Genomic DNA, 26,045 nt, shown 5'->3' with positions numbered 1-26,045 from the left:
ATCGACTGTTATAAGAAAAAAAAAGTAAATTTTCGTAGGTTTTAAGAACATTTCAACAAAAACTAAATGATTTGTCATTATCACATATCTCAAGAATTGTAAATATATAATGAATGATTAAAAATATCTTAATATCTAATCATTTAACTTTTACATAATTTATCATAATATATGTTTGATGATATAATTGTCTTGTTAAAATTGAGTGATATTTTTATGTAGCGATTAAACATCACTTTTACTATTTTTTTTGTATATGAAAAATATAGAGTCTGATAATTTTTTGGTTAGAATAACTCCTTGTGAAAAAAAAAATTATGTGAAAGTTTTCAATAATCAATATTAGTTATAAATAAGTTAAGACCGTTAAAAAATTTACAACACAACAACATAAATAATTTTTCTTAGAGACAATCTACTTGTTTGAGGTCAAAGGTTCACCACTTTTCGTTATTGCTACTTTGTTATTGTAACAAAATTTATAGTAGGAGAAAAATAAATTTGAACCAACAACAAAATAATATTGTTGATCCTTTTAGAAATTCATTCTTCATTAAATTGCTGCTCTGAAGGCCCTTCTAGGTGTTTCATCAATGCAACTTTACGACTTTTTCATAAATATGTATGTATAATTGTTGCATTATGAAAGTACAAGTAGATCAAAATATTGGATTCTAGACTCATATTAAAGAAATTTTCTCGAATGTTAAAAACTTTAAAATTAAAAAAATATTTTAAACTCATGGATAACTCAAACGCTCAGTAGTGACTTGGGACATGAAGGACAAAAAATCTATGTTAACAGACATATCTTTTGTAGCTTAAGATATTACTTTTATTTAGAGTAGGTTTTGTTTCATATTCTTCAAATTAAGCTTGGCGAAAATAGTCAAAACTCACACCAAAAATATTTAGAAGAGTAGACTGAAAAGGAAAAAAAGAAAAACATTAAAAGGACGAAAGCTTTGTCCAAGTGAGATAATATACATACCAAACGAAAAATAGTCAATACAATTTTAAGGAGACAACAAAATAGCAAAAAAAAACATATATTAAATGGAGTAAACTATGAGATATCCAATGATGATAACAAATCATTCTAACCAGAAAAGTTCCTATGTTTTGAAATAACATACCTCAAAAAATTGACTAACACTTCAATCAACTTTCAATCCTTAAAGTACTCATAATATCCACTAATAAAATTTAGTAAAAATAGATAACAACAACATAAAAACCAAAAAATATGGGCATGCAAAGTTTTTTTCTCTCAAAGGATTTTCTAAAGAACACAAAATCTCATCCTTGTATGTGAAGGAGTGACGTTGTTGATGAAGATATTAGAGATTTGTTAAGCTTTTTTTATTGTACCTTCAACAATTGCAGTAGAGAAAACTAGCTTGAATACTCAATTAACATTTGTTATTTAATCTGTACTAACAAATACTTATAACAATAACTTTGCAGAAACATAAACAACAAAATTTAAAGCATGTACTAAAAAACAACAATGAATATAATAAGTCTAAATTAATGACTGTAAAAAACATACCAAGATCTTTAACAATAAAATGAAACAGAATGGAAAAAATCGAGCACAATGAATGCACAGAATCCCCTTAAGGAAATTATTCCACTCTAGTACTCCAAGTTTAAAGGAGCAAAGTGCACAAATATTTAATTGTCTAGAAGAAGAAGATGTTCAAAATTTTCGTTGTTTTAAAATGAGAGGAAATTCCTCTATTTTTAGACAACAAAGAGTAGTGTGAACAAATGTTTATTGTGTCTTATCGGAAAGGTCACAACTCTTTGGAAAAGTTGCAACCATTCGAAAAAGTCACAACCTTTTAAAAAAGTCATAACTTTTCATAAAAGTCGCAACTCTTCATAAAAGTCACGACTCTTCATAAAAGTCACAACTTTTAATAAATGTTACAACCTTTCATAAAAGTACCAAATTTTATAAAAGTCACAACTTTTCATGAAAAGGGAATGCTAGTTTTGGAAATAAATAAATTGAAAGGGAATCTCTGTTTGTGGTGGCGCCACATATGTGGACCTAAGGTTCTCTTATATATATATATCATTAAGGTTTCTTGTTCAGAAATTATGCATTAGTCAATGATACTACAAGAGTATAAGAATACTCTTGTAGTATCATTGACTAATGAGTAATTTTTGAACAAGAAACTTTAATGATACCAATATAGTATATATATAATGTATCAATTAAGCGAATTAATCAGCCTTAATGATACCAATACAACATATGATACATATTTAGTATTGGTTAAGCGAAATTAGTTGGAGATATATAGTATAATTATTCAGTGGGGTATAAATATAATTAAGAGATAAATGTTTGTAATTATTTTGCTTTTATATGGGTATTTGTTTAGTTTCCGAATTTCAAATTAATCAAATCAAATTTAAGTTTTAAAGTTAGTTAAATTAACTTTCAATCAATGAAATATGACAACTATTTTAAAACGGAGAAAGTATAATCCGGTATCAAATTGTAAATTTGCAAGGTAAATCTCATAATTTTTTTTTTTTAATTGAATGCACTTGGTCGAAATTGAGGCCTTCATACAGAGCCAATTACACATTTGCCTTCTCTTACCCACCCCCTCGCGCCGCCTCCTTCCAAAGGTCAAGAAATCCTACTTGGGGCTTTTCACCTTTAAAAGTTTTTTTTATTTTCTTAAATTTTATGTCAAATCAAACTAGATAATTTTTTTAAACAACCAAATAATTAATGTCAACCTTAAAGAGCACGCGCGAAATTAATCAATTGGTCAAAGATGACGCTTAAAAAATTCAACAAAAAAACAAAGGGAGGTGATTCTCCTTGCCAAACAAGAAAATAGACCTGTGCAACTTCCGTATGATATTTTTTTTCATCTCCCTTTATATAATTATAAATCTATACGATTTTAAAACGTGGGATAAAATAAAATATCTCATAATTAAGTTTAAAATTAAAATATTATTTCATTTGCTTTAAAATATAAATGAGTTAGTGATTTTTTTTCAGAGGTACTATATATTTGTTTGCGAGTAAAACATGACAGAAATATTGACAAGATGTTTGCCATTTAAATATCTATTACAAAATTCAAACTATAATCACATTTTAAGAAAAAAAGTTATTAGTAATATATGAATTTGAACCATTATAAATAATATGGATCGCGTTTCTTTTTTAATTTTATGTCAGGTCAAACTAAAACAAATAAATTGAAACAAACGGAAAGTATATTTGGGGAGGCTGTAGGAAACAGCAGAGGGATGATAGAGACTGATAAAGAAAAATGGACCTCATCAATCATGCATCTTTTTTAATTTACTTGGTCAACAAGAAAATAAAAGCCACATAATTAAGTGTACATCTATAATTAATTTCCCTATATATAGTTCTTCTTCTGATGGTTCTATTAACTAACTCTCAATAGAAAAAAAGAATTATCTATTTTATTAGCAAAAAAAAAAAAAGATTAAAAAAGTTCATAGGATATGACATTTTTTTCAGGTTTGTTGAGTTGTTTTGGTAGCAACAGTGTGTCTTCAAGAGTTTGTGATGATGCAAACAAGTCAGAATCATCAACTGCAAAGACTGAAAAGAAATCATCATCAAGTGCTCCAATTATTCTTTCTTACTTCCCTATCAACTCACAATTTTCGCGCTTGTAGTTATAATCAACTCCAGTTGGTTGAATCAATCGCGATTAATTAGTACTGTGCAAATGGATGGATTGGGTCGGATTCAACTCCTAACTTGTACTAAGAAGTTGGAGTATAGATAATGCTGAATTTTAGATATGGATAAGTTTTGGAGGTTGAGGTTGTAATGATCAATTAGTTTTAAATTTGAACTTTTTTCATATATTCTCATATTAATCTATGATTTGATTTTATATTTGATCAATATAATTATTGTTGCGCGATTAGTTTAAGTGTGTAATTTTTTTTTCTCTAATAACTATAAGGTGTGATTTATAACTTTCCCTTAATTATAACCACCTTTCACACAATTCGTCTAATCTGTCCATTTATTGCTCAACTCGTTTAGCTTGGGCTATTTAATTTAATAGGTTGTTACTAAACATAATATTTTTTTTTATTAGGTACTAAAAAATTATAAAAAATCAAATAAAATAAGTAAACCTTAGCAAAAATGGGACAAGTTAGATTATAACCCATTATCTCACTTGTTTTTGACCCAAATAAATAGAAATTGAGTTGAATTTTGACGCACTCAAATTAACTCAACTCACTCCCTTAGAAAAAGTGTCTACCAAAACATCTTTTTAGAATTTTAGTACAAATGTGAATCGATATCCAAATAATTAGAAATAAGATGAGTTGATTAATTACTCCCAGCTTGTTCATTTTTTATTTGTCTATTTAAAACTTTACACATTCATTAAAAAATAATAATTGACATGAATATTTTATCATGATATTCATATTAATTAATATTAGTATTAAATCTTGAAAATAATTTGAAGGATAAATAATTAATATCTATCGTTTGGTTGAGAGCAAGTGATTTCAGAATTAATTATCCAAAAATAAGTTATTCTATCATGTATATGAAATAACTTATCACATCACTAAAGTATAAATGATGAGATAAATAATCTTAAGACTGCCTAAGTACCTCCAACCAAATACGTGATAGAATAATATTGCATTTTATTCTTAAGATTATTATAACTTATGCCTCACACGTGTTTCAAGGAATTATCCACTTCCCCGGTCAGTCTTGCTATAATTAACCAACAACTTAATTAGTAAGTTAGTAGAAAAATTCATGAGAAAGACAAGTTAAAATTCAAATTTTGATGGAAGGTTGGTGTAGAGAGTTGAAAACAAATGGACCTCATCATATATATTCTTTAATTTACTTGGTCACCAAGCTTATCAAACAAGCTAAGCCACCTTTTCCCTGATATAAATAAGGAAAAATGTCTGAAATATATTCAAATTTTGATCGAAATTTTTATAACAATATCAAACTTTGAAAAAGACCTTTTAAGCTCCGCACTATTTAATAGTGTATTTTAAAGGTATATATGTGTTTACGTGAACATCATAAATATTGCATCATTATAAATAATATTGTGTCCACGTGAACACATATATACCTTTAAAATACACTATTAAATAGTACAAGGGGTAAAAAATCCTCCATAAAGTTTGATATCGTAACAGCAATTTCGATCAAAGTTAAAGTATTTTTCAGACCCTTATATAGATACTTGTTGTATGGTTTATAATATAATCATTAGTAAACAAAAAAACATTCATAATATGGCTTTCTTTTCAGGTTTGTTCAGTTGTTTCACTAGCAATGTTCCTTCAAGAGTTTGTGATGATGCAAACAAGTCAAAATCATCAACTGCAAACACCAAAAAGAAATCATCATCAAAAGCTCCATTTCCTGTTTCTTACTTCCCTATCAACTCACAGGTTTCACGTTTGTAGTATCTTACATTATCAGCTCATTCAAATAATATCTACAGGTTCAATTTCACGAAGAATATATCATACATGGAGACCCAAGTTGCTCGGACTTATAGTAACAATATCTAGTTAGCTCTCTGGAGGAACAAATTGGGTCTATCTATGATTCTCATTTGTTTTACTGTATTCTAGTGCTAGTTGTGTAGAAAAGAAGGAATTTCATTTGTACTTTTATTTACAAATGTTCTTGTATTTTTTATTCGATAAATTTGAGCGATTGATTTAATTTTTCAAGAAATTTCATTTGTACTTTTATTTACAAATGTTCTTGTATTTTTTATTCGATAGATTTGAGCGATTGATTTAATTTTTCAAGAGCTATAGAGTACCATTTGATGAATTTTAATACAGAAATACTGGTTGACATAAGACTGAATATTCTATAAAATAAGTCTACTTTTTAGTTGTGTGACTAATTTTAGACTAATATTTTTTTCGTTTCATATTAGTTTGTCGTTATACTAAAAATATGTGTTTGTCTCAATATACTTGTCCAATTAAGAAAATCAAGAAAGTTTATTATATTTTTACTTTTTTTTACCATTAATATTAAATAATAATATAAAATAATATAGTCAAATATAAAGTTTCAAAATATCATTAATAGTAAAATAAACATAAAAACTTTCTTAAAAATTGAACATTTTTAGTTTGAGTTGCTCAAATGCACAATGAGTAGGGTCATCTAGGTATAATGATGAGCATTTTGCCATTATTATATAGAATAATGAACTTGCAAATTTTAAAGTAGACGGATAAAAATAAACGCAAAATTATATTCAATTCACACAATTTGTTTAATTTGTCCATTTATTGCTCAACTCGTTTAGCCCAGGCTATTTAATTAATATGTTGTATCTAGATATAATAAATAATTTTTTTGTTAAGTACTAAAAATTTATAAAAGATCAAATAAAATAGGAAAATTATACAAATTGAACCCATTAGGTAATATATTTATTCTAATTGGATCCACAACTCAAACTATTTACCTGACTGCCTCCCTTTCCCCCTTGTTCTATTCACTGAACCACTGATGATGCCATCAGAGTATATACTATAAAAGTATATATATACCCCGATGGTATTTATATACTATGATAATATCATGCAGTAGTCTTTTCACTGAAACACTGTTTCTTCTTTCTTGATGCCATTAGAGTATATATATATTCTAATGGTATCAATGAGTAACTGAGTAGTGTTATTACTAAAGCACGACTTTCTCTTCTTTGATATCATCAGAGTATATATTTGTTTATCCACGTAATTTCCTCTACTTTCATACCCTTTATTTTTAACTACTAATTCGTGTTTACTGCTTCATACCATCAGAGTATATTAGTTACATATATACAATACAATTTGTCTCTCCCCACTCTCTGTCCTCTCTCGCTTGCCTCTCTCTCCCAATCTCGCTCGCGTCTCTCCTCCCTCTCCCAATATCACTCTTCTCTCTCCTCCCTCTCCCAATCTCGCTCGCCTCTTTCCTACCTCTCCCAATCTCGTTCGCCAGATATACAAATACAACCATTGATACATATGTATATATCAGTTACATGTATACAATTATCTATCTAACAAGTATACAAATACAATTTGTCTTTCTCCACTCTATGTTCTCTCTCGCTCGCCTCTCTCCTCCCTCTCCTAATCTTGCTCGCTTCTCTTCTCCCCCTAATATGTAGCTACGAATCGTAATTAGCAAAGTATAACTATGGAGCCTAATTAAATTTATTTTAATAACTATTTGTAAAATTTCCTCATAAAAGTATAAAGATAGCCGCTTATAAATAGTTTCTCCTTTTAGGTTACAAGTATACTTTTCCCAATAAAATAAGTAAACCTTAGCAAAAATCAGTCAGGTTAGATTATAACCAATTATCTCAATTGTTTTGGCTTTTAACCCAAATTAATATAAATTGTTAAATTTTGACCCACTTAAATTTAACTCAATCTATCCGATTACCTCCCTTAGAAAAAGTGTGTCGCACAACATCTTTTTATTTTGAGTAAAAAAGTGAATCTATATCCAAATAATTAGAAATAAGCTAGTTGATTAATTTCTCCCACCTTGCTCATTTTATTTATCTATATAAAATTTTACACGTTTATTAAGAAATAATAATTAATATAAATATTTTATCATGACACTCATATTAATTGATATTAGTATTAAATCTTGAAATTATTTAGAGGATAAATAATAAGAGTAAAATATAATATATTTTTTTGTCTTTTAATATTAAAAATAACAAGTAAAAGTGAAAATTCTATTTTTGAAATAGTGGACGAGAGACGAAGGTGTAAAGAGTTTCAAGGAATTTTCCAGTTCCCGAGTCAATTTTGCTATAATTAACCAACAACGTAATTAGTACGCTAGAAGAATAATTCATGAGAAAAGTTAAAATTCAAAATTGATGGAAGGTTGAAAACACATGGACCTCATCATATATATTATATTCTTTAAATTATTTGTTCACCAAGCTTATCAAACAAGCTAAGCCACATTACCTTAATATAAATACTTGCTGTATGGTTTATAATATTATCATTAGTAAACAAAAAACATTTCATAATATGGCTTTCTTTTCAGGTGTGTTCAGTTGTTTCACTAGCAATGTTCCTTCAAGAGTTTGTGATGATGCAAACAAGTCAAAATCATCAACAGCAAACACCAAAAAGAAATCATCATCAAGAGCTCCAATTCCTATTTCTTACTTCCCTATCAACTCACAAGTTTCACGTTTGTAGTATCTTACACTATTAGGTCATTCAAATAATTTTTACAGGTTCAATTTCACGAAGAATATATCATACATGGAGATCCAATTAGTTGCTATCTATGATTCTCATTTGATTCTAGTGCTAGTTGTGTAGAGAAAGGGGAAATTAATTTGTACTTTTACATATTTTGTATTATTTGATTCAATAAATTTGAGTGATTAATTTATTTTTAAAGAGCTATAAAGCACCATTTGATGAATTTTAATACACGAAATACCCATATAAGGTTAAATTTTAGTAAAATATTGGGTAGATACACATGATTAGGACGATTCGTTAGTGTGAAGGATACAAGTGCTTCACTTTTTGGACAACAAGGATTTTGGTGTCTCAATAGTATAACGAAGGGTATATGTATACCATTTTCGATAGTTTAGAGGTTATTTTTGTCCCATTTCTTTGCTAATTAAGAATAGGTGCATGCTTCAATTTATGTGTTTAATTGACTATTTTTTTTTTACATTCTTTTTCTATTATTTAAAAAAGGGAAAATAGTATGAAATAGTAAACACTTAATTATATTTAAATGCAATAGCTACAGTTTAGATTAATTGTATTTTGCAGTTAGTGTGTCACCTACTTTGCTATTTGGCCGGGACCCGCAGAGAACACAGAGAACATATACACATATACAAATTCACGTAATTATACAAAAATAATTTTCAGAGATATTTGTGATGTATATGTATACAAATCTATAAAAACTAAAACGTTTTCAAAGATACAAACGAACTTGTTATGTATATGTATACAAATCTAGAAAAAAATTAAACCTTCCATATACGAATTATCCAATTATTCATAATAAAAATGACAAAGTGTAACACAAAGAACATATACATATACAAATTCACGTAAAAATACAAACACAATTTTCAGAGATACAAACAAACATGCAATGTATATGTATACAAATCTAGAAAAAAAACTAAAACATTCCATATACAAATCATCCTATTGTTCATAATAAAAATGAATCGATACAACACTGATCAATTCATATCATTACACCTGAACATATAAATGATTTAGCAAACATAATACAATTTCATTGTTCGATCTAACAACAAATTGTATTATACAAACTTGTTCATTTGTATATACAAATCATGATTCGCGTATTATACATATCAGGATTTTCGAATTATACAAACTAGGACCCTCATAGCAAATCAAACTATAGCTATAGAGCGTAATTATCAAAACTATAACTATAAAGCATTAATATAATTATTATGTTTACTATTCCTAAAATTTACTCTTTAAAAAATGCACCTTCAATTTGAGATATAGTTCAGACTTGGGAATTTTTACTCAAAAATTGTCTATCTATGTATGTTATGTGTCATTATAAGTGGTTCCTACTTCCTAGGTTCCACATCGACGAGTTTATGATGTACTTCCTCGTTTTTTTTTAATTGTCTTATTTTTTTAGTCAAATAATATGAATTTTGATTTATATTTTAAAATATATTTTTATTTATATTAATATGAGAAAAAATAAAATTCCTAGTACTTTTTGTATTTATTTTTTAATATCAAAATTTTCAATTTTAAATTTCAAATGGAAAAAATACATAAATGGGTCATAAAACTCAAAATAATTACATGTTCAAATCCAATCCAAAGTAATTCGAGAAATGCACATTCTCTCAAAAAAAAAAAATTACAGTCCACACCTCACATTAATTAAGGCTGATAATTTTTGTTTAACTGATACTAAATGAGTATCATATATTGTATTAATATCATTAAGGGCTGATAATTGCGCTTAATTGATACTAAAACTATATATATATATATATATATACCAGGTAATTTATCTGCGCTTCGCGCAGGCATAAATAATCTTTTTAAGCTTTTGAACAACCTTTCCAATAATCGACTGTTATAAGAAAAAAAAAGTAAATTTTCGTAGGTTTTAAGAACATTTCAACAAAAACTAAATGATTTGTCATTATCACATATCTCAAGAATTGTAAATATATAATGAATGATTAAAAATATCTTAATATCTAATCATTTTATCTTTTACATAATTTATCATAATATATGTTTGATGATATAATTGTCTTGTTAAAATTGAGTGATATTTTTATGTAGCGATTAAACATCACTTTCACTATTTTTTTTGTATATGAAAAATATAGAATATGATAATTTTTTGGTTAGAATAACTCCTTGTGAAAAAAAAAAATTATGTGGTTGTTTTCAATAATCAGTATTAGTTATAAATTAGTTAAGACCGTTAAAAAATTTACAACACAACAACATAAATAATTTTTCTTAGAGACAATCTACTTGTCTGAGGTCAAAGGTTCACCACTTTTCGTTATTGCTACTTTGTTACTGTAACAAAATTTATAGTAGGAGAAAAATAAATTTGAACCAACAACAAAATAATATTGTTGACCCTTTTAGAAATTCATTCTTCATTAAATTGCTGCTCTGAAGGCCCTTCTAGATGTTTCATCAATGCAACTTTACGACTTTTTCATAAATATGTATGTATAATTGTTGCATTATGAAAATACAAGTAGATCAAAATGTTGGATTTTAGACTCATATTAAAGAAAATTTCTCGAACATTAAACATTTTAATATTTTAAACTCATGGATAACTCAAACGCTCAGCAGTGACTTAGGATATGAAGGACAAAAGATCTATGTTAATAGACATATCTTTTGTCGCTTAAGGTATTACTTTTATTTAGAGTAGGTTTTGTTTCATATTCTTCAAATTAAGCTTGCCGAAAATAGTCATAACTCACACCAAAAATATTTAGAAGAGTAGACTGAAAAGGAAAAAAAGAAAAACATTAAAAGGACGAAAGCTTTGTCCAAGTGAGATAATATACATACCAAACAAAAAATAGTCAATACAATTTTAAGGAGACAACAAAATAGCAAGAAAAAACATACATTAAATGGAGTAAACTATGAGATATCTAATGATGATAACAAATCATTCTAACCAGAAAAGTTACCTCAAAAAATTGACGAAAACTTCAATCAACTTTCAATCCTTAAAGTACTCATAATATCTACTAATAAAATTTAGTAAAAATAGATAACAACAACATAAAAACTAAAAATTATGGGCATGCAAAATTTTTATCTCTCAAAGAATTTTCTAAAGAACACAAAATCTCATCCTTGTATGTGAAGGAGTGACGTTGTTGATGAAGACATTAGAGATTTGTTAGGCTTTTTTTTATTGTACCTTCAACAATTGCAGTAGAGAAAACTTGCTTGAATACTCAATTAACATTTGTACTAACAAATACTTATAATAATAACTTTGCAGAAACATAAACAACAAAATTTAAAGCATGTACTAAAAAACAACAATGAATAATATAAGCCTAAATCAATGACTGTAAAAAACATATCAGGATCTTTAACAATAAAATGAAACAAAATGGAAAAAATCGAGCACAAAGAATGCACAGAGTCCCCTTTAAGGAAATTATTTCACTCTAGTACCCCAAGTTTAAAGGAGCAAAGTACACAAATATTTAATTGTCTAGAAGAAGAAGATGTTCAAAATTTGTGTTGTTTTAAAATGAGAGGAAATTCCTCTATTATTAGACAACAAAGAGTAGTGTGAACAAACACTTATTGTGTCTTATCGGAAAGGTCACTACTCTTTGAAAAAGTTATAACCATTCGGAAAAGTCACAACCTTTCATAAAAGTCATAACTTTTCATAAAAGTCATAACTAAGTTGTAACTCTTCATAAAAGCCACAACTCTTCATAAAAGTCACAACTTTTAAAAATGTTACAACCTTTCATAAAAATCACAAAATTTCATAAAAGTCACAATTTTTCATGAAAGGGGAAGACTAGTTTTGGAAGTAAATAAATTGAAAGGGAATCCTTGTTTGTGGTGGCGCCACATATGCAGACCTAAGGTTCTCTTATATATATATATATATATATATATATATATATATCATTAAGGTTTTCTTGTTCAGAAATTACGCATTAGTCTTATACTCTTGTAGTATCATTGACTAATGAGTAATTTTTTAACAAGAAACTTTAATGATACTAATACAGTATATATATAATGTATCAGTTAAGCGAAATAATCAGCCTTAATGATACCAATACAACATATGATACATATTTAGTATTAGTTAAGCGAAATTAGTTGGAGATATATAGTGTAATTATTCAGTGGAGTATAAATATAATTAAGGGATATATGTTTGTTATTATTTTGCTTTTATGTGGGTATTTGTTTAGTTTCCGAATTTCAAAGTAATCAAATTAAATTTAAGTTTTAAAGTTAGTTAAATTAACTTTCAATCAATGAAATATGACAACTATTTTAAAACGGAGAAAGTATAATCCGGTATCAAATTGTAAATTTGCAAGGTAAATCTCATAATTTTTTTTTTTTAATTGAATGCACTTGGTCGAAATTGAGGCCTTCATACAGAGCCAATTACACATTTGCCTTCTCTTACCCACCCCCTCGCGCCGCCTCCTTCCAAAGGTCAAGAAATCCTACTTGGGGNAATTTCATCTTCTTCTGGAGCAACCCAATTGAGAAAAATCAAATCTTTTTGTGTTAATCCTGTTTGTTGTATCAACTATGCATCACATTCTTCTTCCCCTTTTACTGAGAAGCATTCAATTGAGAGATACCAAAGGGATAGTTGGATTTACAAGGATGAATTGGAGCAACAATCCGGTTCTTGCCCAATTCTGCCTGATCCTAGCTATGTGAGGGACTATGACATAGCTTTGCAGCTGCCTGAGCTGAAGAAAATGCTTCAGGTTTTAAGGGAGAAGAGAGAAGGGGAAGGAGGGTGTGATAGAAAAGTGCCTGGGAATGTGTTCTTGGTGGGTACTGGACCAGGAGATCCTGAGTTGTTGACTGTTAAGGCTTTGAGAGTTATTCAGAATGCTGATCTTTTGTTGTATGATAGATTGGTTTCTAATGAAGTCTTGGATTTGGTTGGTCCTGATGCTAGACTTCTCTATGTTGGTAAAACTGCTGGTTATCATAGCAGAACTCAGGTTTGTGCAATTTTCTTTGTTGTTTTTGATCATTTATGCTTACGTTTGTTTGATTTAGGGATTCTAGATTCCTTAAAGTGGACTAATTCTAGATTTATAGCTGAAAATGCATCATTGATTTGAGAGATGTTGATCCTTGTATGGACAACTTAAGTCTTGCATTGATGCATGGATTTCCTTCAAGTGGAATGATGCTTTTGTTGTCAAACTTGTGACATTTGGGCATCTAATAGTGGGAACTTAATCATTTAGAAAATGCTTGGGATGGNGGTGGGTACTGGACCAGGAGATCCTGAGTTGTTGACTGTTAAGGCTTTGAGAGTTATTCAGAATGCTGATCTTTTGTTGTATGATAGATTGGTTTCTAATGAAGTCTTGGATTTGGTTGGTCCTGATGCTAGACTTCTCTATGTTGGTAAAACTGCTGGTTATCATAGCAGAACTCAGGTTTGCGCAATTTTCTTTGTTGTTTTGAACATTTCTGCTTACGTTTGTTTGATTTGGGTATTCTAGATTCCTTAAATGGACTGTGTTCTAGATTTATAGTTGAAAATGCATCATAAATTTGAGTTATGTTGATCCTTGTATATACAACTTAAGTCTTGCATTGATGCATGGATTTCCTTCAAGTGGAATGATGCTTTTATTGTCAAACTTGTGACATTTGGGCTTCTAATAGTGGGAACTTAATCATTTAGGAAATGCTTGGGATGGTTAGAAACTGAACTTGTTTTTGGATGAAAACTTTAAAGAACTTTATGTGAGAAATTGGGCTTTCCGACCATTGTTTTCTGTGCTGGGGTTTCTCAATAAGAATATATCTAGTTCTGAAATGCTATAGTGGATTCTGATAGATTGGCTTCTATTGTAATGGTGGAAAAGCTATAGCCTTTCTGCTGTTCTGTGTTTTAGGTGATACCTGAATTAACCTAGATATGAAATCTCATGGCTCAAGTGGTATAATTTAGTCTATGCATTAATGGTGGCATTGATGGTTGAAAATCTAAGTGCTACAAGCTTCTTAATTAGCTGAATATTTGTCTTCTGTGTGTGATCATAATAACAAGTCGGCTTGCAATTTGCTTATGACATCTTTGTGAATTTTGCATTTCGCAGGAAGAAATTCATGAGTTGCTTCTGAGTTTTGCTGAAGCTGGGGCAAATGTTGTGAGACTAAAAGGAGGTGATCCGTTGGTATGTCTCTGGCTTCGATGTTTGGTGTATGCTTATACATTTATATATAGTGGATTTTTACAATTACAGAGTTGAAAGTTTGGACCATTTGTTGGAATATCAGGTATTTGGACGAGGAGGAGAAGAGATGGATTTTCTTCAACAAAAGGGAATTCAAGTTAAAGTTATTCCAGGTATGATAAGTTTGTGAATCCCGCAAAAAACTTGATTGAGCTGAAAACTGCAGAATGTAAATCTTGCCAAGTGTCATTCAGTTGGCTGGCTTGCAAACTCTCACTCACAATATTTTTTAATTATGGAAGATGTTTCAATTTAGAGAAGGAGTATGTACATACTGGTCGAAGAAAGTAAGTTTTTGTCAGTATTAGTTTAGGGAACAAAAGGCAAGTTCTCTCCGTAATAACATAGGCTTGCAACTTCAAGTAAATCACGCCTTTTTTTCAAATTTTATCTGTCTTTGCAAGATTTTCCATTTAGTTTAGATGTCAACATTTAAATCTTGGCCTCTGTTGAAGAGGACATTAGTTTTTCTGAAAAACTTTACAGATTCTCCCTTGAGAATCCAATATCTTTACTTATTATGAGCCGATTAATAAGCTAAACTATGTTTTCTCCAAAAGGCAGCTATTGCTGCATCTGCCAACATTCAAAATCACTTACGCAGTTATATGTTTACCAATATTTAGGTCACGGGTAGTCCCTTTAGTCTACTAAAGAATTTAATTTGCTTTCAGACTCCACCTGCACTTTCAAGTGTAAATTTTTATAGGTGAGAGTGGGCTAGTTATGTGTCGTGTGTAAGTAAATATATATTGGAAGAAGTGTGATATACTGGTCAAAGTGAAATCTGATTCTGTCATACACAACTTGAGGTAGGCCTCATTCTGGTCATTTCATTTCAGGTATTACTGCAGCATCTGGGATATCGGCGGAGTTGGGAATTCCATTAACCCATCGAGGTGTCGCAAATAGTGTTAGATTTCTCACTGGTCACTCGAGAAAAGGAGGAACAGACCCACTTTTTGTTGCAGAGAATGCAGCTGACCCCGACTCCACATTAGTTGTTTATATGGGCTTGTCAACTCTTCCTTCCCTGGCTTCAAAGCTCATATATCATGGATTGCCAACTGATACACCAGCTGTTGCCATTGAGCGAGGGACGACACCTCAACAACGCATGGTAAGCGAGCCCAGTTGCTTCTCTTTCACTTTTTCCTTTCATTTTTTGCCTGGGATGCTGCTTTTGTCTGCTACCTTTGAGAATAAATCAATTGTTATTTGCTTTCTGCAAGCGAGAAGTTGGAACAATAATTCACAGACATGCATTTAGGGAGAGGATGTTTAAATGAATATTTCAACCTTTCTTCCTGATAAATTAGATATGCTCAAAAAAGTACTAGGATAAAATGAATGTTACAACAAAAGGTCCTTCTGCCAAAATGGACCTCTACTTCTCCCCCAAGGTTTTGAGATTTTTCTGATGTTGACCTTCCAAATGAGACAAAGCACTTTAAGTTGCACAGATATTACAACAATATAGTGCAAGTATCTTTGGTCCCTTAATGGGGTATATTGACATCATTAGAACCATTTGATCGCCTNTGAATATTTCAACCTTTCTTCCTGATAAATTAGATATGCTCAAAAAAGTACTAGGATAAAATGAATGTTACAACAAAAGGTCCTTCTGCCAAAATGGACCTCTACTTCTCCCCCAAGGTTTTGAGATTTTTCTGATGTTGACCTTCCAAATAAGACAAAGCACTTTAAGTTGCACAGATATTACAACAATATAGTGCAAGTATCCTTGGTCCCTTAATGGGGTATATTGACATCATTAGAACCAATTTGATCGCCTCTTAAAAGCTGAAGTTAAGCTTGACCTTGACTGGCATAAAACAGAAAAATGTTTTTTTTTGGTCACAAGCTACTCCATTGGTTTCAGAGCTCTAGGTTTTTAGGAATAGTACACTCGTAGCCTTTGCCTTAAAGCTACCACCTCTGTTCTCACATCATATTCAACTTCATGGGTAAGCAATTGGACAAGGGGTAACCTTCACCAATCAAGGATTAAACTTGGTCATATTGCTTATTGATGTAGTATCTGAAACAACTGGAGGAAGTGTTATTCTTTGCTAGTTTAGACATTCTTTTCTGCCCATTTAAGCATTCAACATGACAAGGATGTGGGATTGCATTGCTGATTACAGTTTCCTTGTAATTCATTCAGGTGTTTGCAGAACTGAAGAATCTTGCTGATGATATCGTATCTCACCAGCTAGAGTCACCAACCTTGATTATCATTGGGAAGGTTGTAGCTCTTTCACCATTATGGCCACATTCCACTGAAGAGACTCCTATCTTGGTCGAGACAAATTCTTCAACCAACACATTGCAATAGGCCAGCCTCACTGAATGGGATGATTATTTGTGATGCCAAAAACCTCATCTCTTTCCTGCACCCAAGCTGGACACTGCTGCATGCTAAATGATGTGTAACTATATCAATTCTCTTTCAGATTGTGCAGTGAAGTCTAGTACAATAAAGATGATTTCATTTAGTGGTGCTATGGCGATATGTGGAGGAGAATCTTCAGCCAGCATGAACTCAACGAGGCGGATCTTTACTCTCATTCCAATAACTTGACAACTCTGGCTCTATTTTCAAGAGCCAACAAGTGACACTAAGATTTTGACGGTGTCCGATTCTTTAAGAAAATACTAATCCATAAGCATTTATCAAGAGGCACGATATGTTTTATCGAATGATTGATAATTTTGTAAAATGAGTTGGAAGGATATTTTATGTTGATAGTCTTCTTGGTGGTGTATTTTTAGAAGTTGCCTATTTCTATTTTAGTTTGGTGCCATCATTGTCATTGATTGTATCTCTTATCCTCTTCTTGTTGAGCAAGACTGCCTTTCCTATGAGGTGTTTCAGTTGATTTCTCTATACAGAGAAAATTTGGGGTTTTATGTTAAAGCCAAGTCCAAGCTCCCATTGTCAAGGCCCAATGTATATTTAGGCCCAACTCATAACTATCAACAACCGATATTTTGGTAGCTTTTTTAACGGTTTAGCAGTTTTACAACCTGATGCTCCATAAGTTAAATCGATAATTTTCACACCTGAACCAAATTGACCGATACACAACTGTATTTGGTAGTGTTTTTTGACTCCTTGAGAATTGGAGATTGTTTTTATACTTTTAAAGTACGCTCAATTTTGTGTTAACCAAGTAATTACTTGACCAAACAAATATAAATTAAACGCAAATTATATTAAAATCCAATTATAAGATATGATTTTGCAAGCATGATTGAACATCACTACTTCCTTTCAGATAGGAACTCAAGAATAGGTCAAACAAACATGCTTCCAAGCTCCTTTGTTTGTTAATAAATCAGTTTGTTGACAATGTACAACTGGAAGTCTATCTAGACCACAATGATAATGATTTAACTTCTTACTTGCAATGATTTGTCAATAAAATAAGTTAATTCCATAAGATAAGCTTGAAAGACAAGTCCAATAAGTATACATTAAAATAAATAGGATTTAATAATAAGTGAATTATTCTGTCTCCTCTTATTCTTTGTGTACCAAATTTCAAGATAACTTTCAAGTTTGACAATACAATAGATTTACAAAGAATGTATATACTTAGCTCAGAAAGATATACAATGAAAATGGCATATATACCTCAAAAATTTGTATGATTATATACATTAATACATATATATTACATATACATTGACTATGGTAGATTACATTGATATTTTCTAAAGAATGAATTGAATAAAATGAAGCTGTGGTTCATTTAAACATTATTAACATATAGTACTAAGAAATAGAAATTGGACTTGTATAAGATGTTGCTTTTGTATTAGAGATTCATTTTCCCAGTTCTGCTGCATCAGTCTCACGTTACCATAAGTTATAACCACCAAGGATTCGCCTCTAAACATAGTCGAAAAAAATTGTATTGCACCTCAAGCAACCCCGTCTGCTCGTCTGAATCACAGTGAGGCTAATCCAAAGTTCTCAGGATGTTGTAAGAATGTATGATTAGGCTTCATCACATGTTATTTCACCAATAAGGAGTTATGTCGATGAATGGTTCATAGTACCATTGCACATGCACTCTGGGACAGGGTACTTAGTCACATCCCTTCCTGCTTTCCTCAATTCTGGCTGACCTAAGGAATCTCTATGCAAGTCCAATATAATTCTGTTGAATTCTGTCTCAGATAGTGATGAGTTCAGAAAATGTTGAAGCATCTGTCTTTTGTTGGGAGTGATAGTCTTTCTGTGCCCTGCATAGGCCCTTTGTCCCTATTGACAAAACAAAATACAGCCAATAGTTAGAGAAAAGCTCAGACATGTTCAGATAATCCTATTAGCATTATTCTGTGCAAGAAAGTGAAGTATAGTGGAAGGAGAAGCAATACCTGGAGAGCATGTCCCATGTTTCCACCATGAGATGGCATGAAAACATTGCTATTCTCAGTTACTATGTAGTCGAGAGCAGCCATAAGGGATGCTTTCTTGGCAAATGGCTCAAGTTCCCCGGGCAATGCAAGATCCTCTTTGTTAAAGAAGTGAGGGAATTCACTTGTCAATGGTTGCAATGCTTCTTTTCCACCCAAAGGAATTCCTCCAGCCCAATAGATTCTTGCACTCTTTGGTGCTCCCAATGCTTTGAGCAACCTAATCAAAATAACGTAAATTTGTTAAGTAGGGAAGTATTTTCAAGTGCATCAACAAAACAAGGAAATACATGAAGGCTAATATGCTAACCTTGTAACCTCCAAAGCATTCAAAGGGCACAGACCAGCAAGCTTTCTGTCATGGTAGGTCATGTTTGAACGCGAAGTTAAGAGCTCAGGCCTTCGCTTCCTCTCATTATTTATCATCTCATCAATCTCATGGCTTAAACCAGGAAGACATCCTGTTCTCACCCACACATCCTTCTCCATTCTCAAATGAAGAGCAACATATGGTCCCTTGCTCCTCATCCTCTCAGTAAGTTTGTTACCAAGTCCTAAGATTGATGGCGAAAACCTCAAAGCATGAAATGCCACCTACAAGATCACAAATCAGTATTTTGTCAAATTGAATGCTAATCCCAACAGAAGGAATTAGGTGGGGTTCCAATTAAAATTAGCAGTTGGTATAAATAAATTAGTTATACAACATAATAAAGGCAAAGTTCCTAAATTTTAAAGAGCTGTTTTCTTTGAATAATTACATATAACAACAAAGCATTAGACAGAGTTAGTTAAATAGGACCAGGTTATTATTGCAAACAAACTTGCCCTACTTATGGAAAGTGACATGTCCTAAACTGCAATACATGGTATGTCCATGTCTACGATGGAAAAAACAAACATCCAATGACAAATCAGATAATCTAGTTATTATTGTTAGCCATATTGCATTTCATGTATCACTTTCTCGAGAAGCAAATGTCCCATATAGTTTCCATTATTCAATAAAATGCATCGCGGAATCTTTGAGAGGTCTGAATTAAACTCAGTAACAGGACAAGGAGGATTAAATTTACCTTGCAACGAAGTTTTTGAAGATCAGAAGGAAGATCCTTAGACAGCCTCGAGTCAAGGCTTCGCAAAAGTAGAACACCATCCCTCCTAAGCTGCAAAAGATCAATTCAACAATCAAATTAAGATCCTCTGTAATTTCCCAAAACTTGTTTTAACTTCAATTCACCAACCACTCCTCTTAGATAAAACGAACAACAACAACATACTCACTATGGTCCCACAAGTGGGATGTCCGCAAACCTTACCCCTACCTTTGTGGGGTAGAGATATTGTTTCTGAAAAACCACAAGTAAATATCCTTATAAATAAGTCTAGAAGAGTTGAATTGGTATTTGCATATTTTGGTTTAGGTATCAATCCAAGAGTGTAGAAATTAATTCCAGCTGCCATATAGTCAATTTCAAGACTTTGTCCAACTTGAAAGATACTACTTCGATATCTTCCAAAGATATCAACTTTAGTATTAACCAAATAAACAAGCAATCTTGATTGTTACTAACAACAATAGAAATTTCAATAGCCACCAAGTTTAATAATTTAAATTTTTTCTAATAACATGAACATGCTAAAGAGTAAAGACCATCCATCATACAATGAACCTCAATTCCCAAAGAAAATAAAACCATTTAATCATTTTCACTTCCCATTTCTGCTCTCTTGCTTTCAATTATATTAGGCTGTTGGACCAAAAAGATTAAAGCAGTGGTCCTTATTATTGAACCAAAACCAGGAAAGTAATAACTTCACAGATTAATTGAATTGATTCCTCTTTACCTTTCTGGTATAATGTGAACGAATCCATTCGGGGGAGGCATGGAGAGGAGTCCTTTTCTCCTCCACAGGTCTAGTCATTACGTGCGTTGATGGAAGTGATGAAACTATTCTTACATCATTTGCTAATACTTCCTTAAAGTGATCCAAGTCAAATATATCAGAGAACTCACTGCAACCAAAAACCAACAAAGAACATAAGCTAAGAAATCAAAAACACCCTAGAATAGAATAGAAATCTAACTTATTAAAACCAAATACAATGTTACACTATGTAAATAATAAGTTTTCCACCAAACTACTGAAATATTTCTATAAATTGATTGATGTTCCCAAATAGATGAAATTGGACTAACTAACTGTCCAAACTCCAAAATTAGAAGCTAAGTCAAGTTCAATAAAAGTTGCCTAAATACAGATAATTAGACAGGAACAACAAAACTTGTGAGCTGGAAAAATAAAGATGAATTGTTCAAATAAAAAAAAGCCAAACCTTTCATCACCCCAGATGACATTAACTTGCAAAATAGGAACAACAAGAGCAGCACCAAGAATCCTAGCAATCACCACAGCATCAACAATCTGATTTCTCTGCTGATTCATTCCACCAGAAACCACAACCATCAAGTACCTAGTCCTTCCTTTAACAATATCCAAACTTGTTTTTCTATACTCTGAACTGAAATCCAAACAAGGCTTATAACCCAACCCATCAGGTTGTTTCCAAAACTCACTCTTTTCATCCCCTACTTCTTTTTCTTCATTTCCAAGATTCAGAGCTCCAATACTGAGCTGAGAAACTTCATGGTCATTTAAAAATGAAGTCTTTTCTTGAAAAATCCCACATGGGTTTGGTGCAAAAGGAACCAAAGTTTCAAAATTGAACCATAACTTCAACATACCAACAAACCCAAAAACAAAAAGAAACAAAACCCAGAATCTTGGATTATTAAGCAAAAGTTTGAACTTTACAGAAAAAGATGGGTTTTTTTTCTTTGGAGACAGTAACAGAGACTGAAGCCCTGAAGGAGAAATTGAATTTATTATTTGAGATGGTACAGCTATGTAACATTGCTGCTTCTTCTTGTTGGTTTTTGACACTGCCATTTCTTCAAAAATGGCTTCTTTTTTACCTCAAGAAACACAAAAATAGTGAAAAAATGCTCTGTTTTTTTGGTTTATTTAAAACATGATTTTCTCAGAGACTTTCTAAGAAAGTTTCTGAAAAAAAAATGGTGGAAATGATCGGCAGGAACACGAAATACGATGATTAATGCGCGTTTAGTATTGGATGAAAAATGGTACAAGTCAGAGAAGGTGTCAGATGGCTAATGGTTTTTTTTTTTGGTCTTAATTTTCTCTTTGTGAAGAACATAGGGTATTTATACAAGTTGTTTAGAGTAGGGGAAGGAATTATTTATAGCTCCGTTTGTTTCAAAATAAATGAACTTTTGACGAGTGTTATACGAGTAAATTTGAGATTATGAATTATTTATTACTTCATACGTTTCAAATTAAATGAACTTTTGAAATGTGTCATATGAGTAAATTTGAGATTAGAAATTATTTATTACTTTGTTCGTTTCAAAATGAATGAGCTTTTCAATTATTTTTTTCATCTTCTGTATTAGTTATGCGCTCGCCTCCTAATATCAAATTTACTCATATGACACACTTCAAAATGTATGAACCTTCAAAATGAATGAACTTTTTAGAATGAAGGCTCATAACTAATACAGAAAGATGGAAAAAAAATTGTATAACCTTATTGTTTAATCAAATGTACAGTGTTAGTAAATAATATTTACTCAATAATTTTACAAAATATACACTTAAAATATGTATCTAATTTTATGAGAAATAACGAATTTATGTGCCTCATATTTTAGCTTATAAATTTATCTCGACACACCCTTAAAAAAGTTAACCAAAAGATAATTTGTCAATATAATCATTTTGTGCTTTTTTTTAGATATAGTTGAAAATCAAATAAAGAATGAATAATTTTGAAGGGAAAAAAAAAATATGTTTGAACATTAAATATTTTATTTATTTTAAATTATAAAAAAAAAGTGACAGAAATTTAATTTTATATTGGAATGGAGGGAGTAATGTGTGTATGCTAACTTCTTGGTTTTTCATATTGGAAAATAATTATAGGCGTGTAAAATGACAATATTCCTCTTGGTCAAAAGTAGAATAAGAATAAGAAAATAAGAAAATCTCAGTCCATGAGGGAATTTATTATGATTGTTTTTTTAAATTTATTTTTTTAATTTGAGGTGGACTAGTATTACTCGTTAAAACGAATAAATTTTGTAAAGCTTTGATAACGATATCTCTCGCCTTAATTAAGAGTTTTCACATTTGTTCCCAGGTTTAAAACAAAATTTTAGAGTTTATACTTGTTTTTTTCTGAGTTTATTTACCNCTCGCCTCCTAATATCAAATTTACTCATATGACACACTTCAAAATGTATGAACCTTCAAAATGAATGAACTTTTTAGAATGAAGGCTCATAACTAATACAGAAAGATGGAAAAAAAATTGTATAACCTTATTGTTTAATCAAATGTACAGTGTTAGTAAATAATATTTACTCAATACTTTTAGAAAATATACATACACTTAAAATATGTATCTAATTTTATGAGAGATAACGAATGTATGTGCCTCATATTTTAGCTTATAAATTTATCTGGACACACCCTTAAAAAAGTTAACCAAAAGATAATTTGTCAATATAATCATTTTGTGCTTATTTTTAGATATAGTTGAAAGTCGAATAAAGAATGAATAATTTTGAAGGGAAAAAAAAACAATATATGTTCGAACATTAAATATTTTATTTATTTTAAATTATAAAAAAAAAAGTGACAGAAATTTAGTTCTATATTGGAATGGAGGGAGTAATTTGTTTATGCTAACTTCTTGGTTTTTCATATTGGAAAATAATTATAGGCGCGTAAAATGACAACATTGCTCTTGGTCAAAAGTAGAATAAGAAAATCTCAGTCCATGAGGGAATTTATTATGATTGTTTTTTAAAATTTATTTTTTTAATTTGAGGTGGACTAGTATTACTCGTGAAAAACGAATGAATTTTGTAAAGCTTTGATAACGATATCTCTCGACTTAATTAAGAATTTTCACATTTGTTCCCAGGTTTAGAACAAAATTTTAGAGTTTATACTTGTTTTTTTCCGAGTTTATTTATCTATTTAAATCATCACTCTATTTATAACAAGAGAGGAATTAAAAATTTTATTTTTCAATATAATGAGATAGACACGTGAAGAAATCAGAAAAATTAAACATTTACTATACATAAAAAATAATTATACTCTTATATATAAAGAAAGATACAAGATAATATTTCAACTAAACGGATTTGAATGAACCCTTTACGAATGACGTATCTTACTAAGAAATCTTTTTTCTTCTTATTTTTGGTGGTGGAATTTGGATTTCCAAAATTCAACTGTTTTGGATGGTCACATTTGGAAATTAAAAGGTATTCAAAAAATGCAATCATCGCCAATTTATAACTATTTCCAGGACATCCCTCCGCCCAACATTTTCTTTATTATTTTTTATATTTTAATTTATGTGTTGAAATATAATTTGGTATAAAACTTTTAGTTATAAATATTTTATAATATTTGTGTGGTTATTAAATAATTATAATAATGAAATGAAAATCTTAAGATTAAATTATCTTTAAATATAAATAAACAAATAGTTGTATTATTTTAAATTCTTTTTTCTTTTCGTTATATGTGAAAATAAAATGTCAATCAGATAAAATAAGAAAGAACTAGCGGGTACTATTTAATAAGTAAATGAAACTTGATTCTTTACGTTTTCATAAAATGAATTTGCTAGGACTTTTCATGCATTTTGAGTATTTAGTTTTAAGTCGAAGAAAATGAAAATTTATTCTAATAAGAATGTTCTCAATATAAATTTCTTAAAGATTTAATTTAAAATTACTAATTTTTTCTTAATAATTTTTGCAGGCATATAAATATTGAAACATATTTATGATTATAAATTTTAGATGATTTATAATTAAATAAATATGATATTATATCAAAATCATAATTATCATTTTTAAAAAAAAATGAATCCAATGAACTAAAACGCACGTTGATGAAGTCAATAAATAGTAAATCCTAACCAAACAATTAACTATACCCCAATTCGTAAGGTAACGTGTGGGGGCAAGGTTTTGTTGCGTTGCCTTGTGGGCTTGTGGGTTTGGGAGGATAGAGACTTTTATTCCGCATATATAGCATAATTTTAGCTTATCAATATTTGTATTTTATGTGATATGATATAATTTTAGCTTATCGAAGAAATGATGTTGTATATTAGGTTGTGAAGAATATAAATTAAGGTAGAAAATTAATACTAGATAATAGTGTATCGTTTGCTATTTGTTCGTACTAGTGGTGGTAGTATTTTTTTTATTTTTTTGTAGTTTCTTTTCCTTCAAATTTTGGTACTATCTGTTGTTTCTTTTACTTCGATTATAGTGTTATTTTGTTATGGTTGTTGTTCAAAAATATTTTGTTATGCTTTTATTTTTGTTAACTCTTTTTTTCTAAATTGCTTTGAATCATTTTATTGTGAGTAGAGAGTCTCTATTGAAAAAAAATCTCTCCACCTTTAAAAGGTTTGACAAAATTATCAGCTATAAAATATTTATTTGACTCTTGAAATAATAACTTGGAACAAATAATTTTACTCAATTTATGTGGAATATGAGAGTTGAATAATTTAACCTTAATCCTGCATTTGGGTATACTATTTTTTATTTTTAAAAAAAAATATAAAATACTATAAATTATTATAATTAATAACTCAATATACAAATTTATAATAAAAATATAATTTATCTAAATAATTTACGATATAAATTAAGACGAAGAAAATAATAACGTAGACATTAGTATGGGATGGAGGGAAGGAAGTATTATTCAAAATTCAAAAAAGGTGTTCAAAAGCCAATAAAATAGGATAATGACCATTTCCAGGAAGAATTGGTGTCGTGTAATGAAATGGCCAGCTGGACAATATAAACAAATGAGGAAAAAGCATCATGTGACCTGCCTGCCGCCTTTGCTCCTTTGCCAGCCTGTTTCTCTCTTTTGCTTTCCCTC

At 30.1% G+C, this 26,045-nt stretch overlaps 2 protein-coding genes and 1 long non-coding RNA gene across 3 annotated transcripts; 2 read left to right on the top strand and 1 right to left on the bottom strand.

The window, feature by feature from the left end:
* Positions 1-5,300: 5,300 nt before the first annotated feature.
* LOC125847834 (uncharacterized) lies at positions 5,301-8,445 on the top strand. The gene is made up of 2 exons (XR_007444472.1): positions 5,301-5,332; positions 8,126-8,445. It is a non-coding gene; the product is annotated as an uncharacterized LOC125847834 (long non-coding RNA).
* A 4,197-nt stretch (positions 8,446-12,642) lies between these two features.
* Positions 12,643-17,346, top strand: LOC125864262 (S-adenosyl-L-methionine-dependent uroporphyrinogen III methyltransferase, chloroplastic). Its single transcript, XM_049544202.1, has 6 exons — positions 12,643-12,688; positions 12,754-13,349; positions 14,466-14,543; positions 14,647-14,716; positions 15,446-15,723; positions 16,774-17,346. The coding sequence occupies exons 1-6, from the start codon at positions 12,643-12,645 to the stop codon at positions 16,942-16,944; spliced, it is 1,239 nt and encodes a 412-aa protein (XP_049400159.1). The 3' UTR covers positions 16,945-17,346.
* An 875-nt stretch (positions 17,347-18,221) lies between these two features.
* On the bottom strand, positions 18,222-22,244 carry LOC125876739 (O-fucosyltransferase 20-like). Its single transcript, XM_049557979.1, has 6 exons — positions 21,373-22,244; positions 20,883-21,051; positions 20,111-20,200; positions 19,345-19,628; positions 18,996-19,254; positions 18,222-18,879 (listed from the first exon to the last, which is right to left on the bottom strand). The coding sequence occupies exons 1-6, from the start codon at positions 21,984-21,986 to the stop codon at positions 18,649-18,651; spliced, it is 1,647 nt and encodes a 548-aa protein (XP_049413936.1). The 5' UTR covers positions 21,987-22,244; the 3' UTR covers positions 18,222-18,648.
* Positions 22,245-26,045: the final 3,801 nt, after the last annotated feature.

This window comes from Solanum stenotomum, chromosome 1, assembly GCF_019186545.1.
Source record: "Solanum stenotomum isolate F172 chromosome 1, ASM1918654v1, whole genome shotgun sequence".
Lineage (NCBI taxonomy): Eukaryota > Viridiplantae > Streptophyta > Magnoliopsida > Solanales > Solanaceae > Solanum > Solanum stenotomum.
This window is presented reverse-complemented; position numbering and strand designations above follow the sequence as displayed.

Bases quoted from the DNA above. Each gene is read 5' to 3' on its own strand.
- LOC125876739 (XM_049557979.1), bottom strand. From the start codon at position 21,986: ATGGCAGTGTCAAAAACCAACAAGAAGAAGCAGCAATGTTACATAGCT. The intron at 19,255-19,344 runs GTTAGCATATTA...TATTTTGATTAG, and splicing joins AATGCTTTGGAGGTTACAAG to GTTGCTCAAAGCATTGGGAG. The intron at 18,880-18,995 runs GTATTGCTTCTC...TTTTGTCAATAG, and splicing joins ACATGGGACATGCTCTCCAG to GGACAAAGGGCCTATGCAGG.